We start from the raw sequence: 4,616 nt of genomic DNA, 5'->3' as shown, positions 1-4,616 counted from the left end.
TTTCTAAAGCCAGAATTAGTACCTTGAGCTCTTTAGTAGCATCACCTACTTATTGGGATACATTTATTTTTTCAAGTTGGGGCTCTGCAGGGAAATTGTAAGCAGTATGCATCTTACCTGTTGTGGAAAGCTTTCTGAACGACCAGAGTTTGGACAAACGGAGATTAGTTCTGAGCTAACAGTCAGTCCGAGTGGGGTCAAACCCAGAATGAATTAATGTGGCTTTTAAACAACTGAAAGGTTTCACAGATTCATGCAAAAGTTTGTAACCCTTTAGATCAAATTATTTTTTATTAGAAAAAATATTTTATACTCAAACCCATGTAAACACTGCAAAAACAGCACTACTTGAAATAAGCCAAATATTCCTAAATGTGACCAAATTTTCTTGTTTTTAGAAGAAAAAGAACTGCCAGTGGGGTAGGCAAAAGTTGCTTGGCTAGAATTCTTAAAACTAGCAAATAAATCTAACTATTGTGTGCCTTTTAAACTAAACTAAATTGTCCAAAATTAAATAAAATTGCACTTTTTCAAGCAAATATTGCTTTCCTTAAGAAATATTTCCTTAGAATGAGTGTTATGCCCCATTCATTAATCTGATTTTAAGATTTTTACGCTTTATTTAAGAAATTTTGACTTAAAATAAGGAAAGAGATTGAGAATTATGCACTCAAACTTACATAGTAATATGTGAAAAATAACTTTATGAAAAACATATTGTATATGATAAGTTTACTAGTTCAGAGTAACTGATGAATCAATAAAATCGTGTTTGCTTTCACCACTGTAACTTTTTTTAAAACTTTTACATCACACTTTTGCATCAATTAGCCACTGGTTGAATACATATATGATAATTTCTGATGAAATCAACCACTGTGTGTCAGTTGTAAATAGCTGTTTAATACAAAAGTGACACAGTGTAAAAGTTTCTAAAATATTTATCACATGAACAGCAGGTAAACTATGGAGACCTGAATAGTTTTAAAAGAGCAAATATCTACTTTGGTCTTGTTTTAAGTTTACTATAAACTTAAGCTCAACAGTCCAATCAGAAATAGCCTTTTTTTTTCAATCTGAGGTTGTTTGCAGGGGTTCCCAACCCTCGTCCTTGAGGAACACCACCCTGCATGTTTTAGTTGTTTCTCTGCTCTGACACACCTGATTTTAATAAATGGGTGATTAACAGGCTTCTGCAGAACTTGAGGAAGTAATTAAATCACTGAATCAGGTGTGTTTGAGCCGGAAAACAACTACAACATGCAGGCTGGTGTTCCTCAAGGACCAGGGTTGGGAACCATTGGTTTAGAGCATCATCTTCCAGGTCTCTTTTGTAAGAGTCCCTGAGGCTCAACAGGATTAGCCTATAAATAAATGTTGAATGAAAAAAAATCATCTCTGGCAGGTAAGATACTGGCTGTAAAGCAAATAGCTTCTTCAACCCAAAAGTGTTCAATTGTGATTTTAACTCTATAAAATGAAGAAAAATGCATTAAAATTATGTGATTCTCTGTAAGTGAATTACAAATCCATCACCTCGGTTATTCCAACATTTAATTATTTTTTTATTTTTTTTTTGTTGAGATTACATCTGTCTTAAGCTATTTTGGATTTTTATATCTACCAAAAACACACATCTAACTGTTCTCAGACATTTTAGCTAGAACTTCACAACATATATAAAATATAACAAAAAAAAAAAAATCTTTATTTTTATTATTTCATTTGGAGTGTTAAAGAAAGAAAAATAAAAAAACTGAACTCAAACCAGTTAAACACAAATATATTCTTTTTATTTATTCAGGTTTAAATGATTAGTAATCGAAAAGAAAAGCATAAATGGTAGAAAAAGACAAGACTTTGCCCTTTGTTCTTTCTCTATTAAATATTACATAAAATAAATAAATCTGGAGAAAAACATGATAGTGTTGAATTTGTGTTGGTGCTTTTTGATCTTTTTGATATTTTCACTGCTTTTTCTGTTCTTTCTCTTGCTTTTCACCTCTTTTAATAACATTTTGACAACCTTCATAATCTTTAGTCTTTTTGCTGTAGCTCCCCTCACTTACGCATTTCAAAAATCTAGAAATATGAGTTAATAAATCACATTTTGGCACAGAAGTTGTTTCTCTTTCATGTTTCCTGTGCCAGTGTACTTTATAACTTAGAACAGAAAATAGTATATACATTGTATACTGATATATTTTTTCTTTAAAATAGAAATGTCTTATTTCAAACATAATTAAATGTCTATAGATTTTGTTTCTTTGCCTCCTCAGTGCATCATACAGATCAGTTTCAGATCTGTCCCATGGAGCCATCACTGTAACTCCAAAGAAAGACCCTGCAAGTGCAGAAATCTCCTGGCTGATACGTCCCATCACTGATCCAAGGGCAGGAAGTGAGTGGCTGTGTTTTTCCTCCGTGTCCTTTTTCCCTTCATCGGCTTTCCCTTGGCGTTCAGTCCCACAAACATGCGCCTGTCAGTTTTGGTCTTCCATTCAGCTGAAGCGTACGTGTTGTATTTGTTCTCCTCGATGCGTTCGATCAGACGACAATCAGGACCAAATTCTCTCTGTGAAAGAGAAAGATGCAGATGTGAAGAGGGGGCATCTTTAACTGTTAGCAGTGACTCTAAATAGCTTTGCTCGCCATGAGATGCTGCTGACTCAGCAAATGATTTGGTTGCACACATACACATCTGAGGTATTCTATTGGCAGAATTTAGATTAATCTGGTTTTAAAAGATCATTGGATTAGTCAAATTCCCTTCAACAAAGCCAAAGATTATTTAGTTAGAGCCTATAGTTCCATTAGCATGGGATTAGTTTTACCTAGCGACCACATGCTATTTGTAATAATTACAGAGATTGTCTGTGTTGTTAATCCCGTGCGAATTGGCCATGTCAATAATTTATAAAGTAAAAATTCCCCCGCAAATTACCTACTATATTTTGCTGAACTCCGATTCAATTCTGAATTGGATAATACTAATCCAATGCAAATAGGCATCTCTGTGATTTGGATAGAAATGGGTGGGTTCCAATATGTAATTAGGTGTTTTTTGTTTTTGTTTAAGCAAAATCATGTGGAAAAAATATAGAACAAAACTATTTTAAATGAACGTGCTGCTCGCTTTGGCTTTTGTAAATGCTGCTGCTTCCTTCACCGCAGATGACAGCAAGTGCAGAGATGCATGCGTGATCAGCTGACCCGTCCATCCATCCATTATATTTACCCGCTTCTTTCTTTTCGGGTAGCGGAGGGCGATGGTGCCCATGTCCAGCCATTACTGTGCGAGAGGCAGGGGACACCCTGGACAGGTCGCAAGTCCATTTCAACCAGTGGGTCAGCGGACAGGCGGATGCTCACACTCATAGTCGGTGATAGCTGTCCATCTGGGCTTAACGAGGCTTTTTTTTAACCTCTTAAACCAGCCGGTCGGACTTGCCTCCTCCTCAAGAAGTAGATTAACACAATTTTATATTGTGCATTATTTAGGTTTTTTTGTGCTGATTCGCAAAACCACATCAAAGCCTGAGACCGTCCTGGCCCGCACATTAAGCACATTATATGGACCGGCCCAGTCATGACAACGCAGCATGTTAACATCATATCCGGAAGATGTCCGTAAATTTCAGCCGAATCTCAGGCTTTGGTTATTCTGTGCGAATGTGCCACATAAAAAGCAGCCATTGGTGGTCCCTAGGTAAAACTAATCCTGTGTGAATAGGGCTTATTTTTGTTGTCTGCCATTAAACCAAAAAACTTGATAAGTTTCTTGACCATGCAAGTTTTAAGAAAGCCAGTCTCTAATTTTACTGTATGGAAGCTGAGATTTATCGGCCCCGATTTCCTTAATTTTGGAAAATCGAAAATCGGTCGATACTTGCATGAGAAACCGCTTTTACTGATTTTTTTGTTTGTTTTAACAACAATTGTCTAAACTTGATTTATATTTCAGAGCACTACATCATGCCCAGTTAAAACAAGTTTGTTTCTAGAATATTGTTCAAGGGTATGTTTTGCAGTAAAATAATATTGGAAAATTGAAGGTGCATTGTGACCTCATAACACCTGACGATGCCGTTTATAAAACAAAATCGGTATCGGCCAAAATCGGAATCGGCAGGTCAGACTTTTTAGAAATCGGTGATCGGTGCACCCCTAGAATAAATGCCATATCTTATGAACATGCAAACAACAAAACAAGATGCCAAAAAAAAAACCACAATTGTTTCTTGCTGTGTTGCATTTTTTTTATATAGTTTTGCTTAAAGCACATTATATTATAGATAATATAATCTTATATCAGAGGCTTTCAGACCAATCTAATAGTTTTTAAATCATCTTTCTGATCATAAGAAGTGTTTGCAACTTAATGGTCTCTCTCCTCCATTGTTTGGATGTGAGCAAAGGTGTGCCGCAAGGTAGGACCTACTCTTTTTTTAACTTAAATTATTGATGTAAGCCAGAATATAACTGATGCGTCATTACACCTTGTGCTGATGATAGAGTTGTTTATCATACACCTTGTGCTGATGATAGAGTTGTTTATCATACACCTTGTGCTGATGATAGAGTTGTTTATCATACACCTTATGCTGATGATAGAG

At 35.6% G+C, this 4,616-nt stretch overlaps 1 protein-coding gene across 1 annotated transcript in view; it reads right to left on the bottom strand.

Annotated features, from left to right (window-relative positions):
• Positions 1-1,873: 1,873 nt before the first annotated feature.
• fgf10a (fibroblast growth factor 10a) overlaps positions 1,874-4,616 on the bottom strand; it is a 20,201-nt gene continuing 17,458 nt past the window's right edge. The window contains exon 3 of the mRNA XM_037692703.1: positions 1,874-2,575. Within this exon, the coding sequence (XP_037548631.1) occupies positions 2,381-2,575 (195 nt within the window). The 3' untranslated portion in view covers positions 1,874-2,380. The remainder of the gene's footprint in view (positions 2,576-4,616) is intronic.

This window comes from Nematolebias whitei, chromosome 18 (genome assembly GCF_014905685.2).
Source record: "Nematolebias whitei isolate Nwh7 chromosome 18, NemWhi1, whole genome shotgun sequence".
Lineage (NCBI taxonomy): Eukaryota > Metazoa > Chordata > Actinopteri > Cyprinodontiformes > Rivulidae > Nematolebias > Nematolebias whitei.
This window is presented reverse-complemented; position numbering and strand designations above follow the sequence as displayed.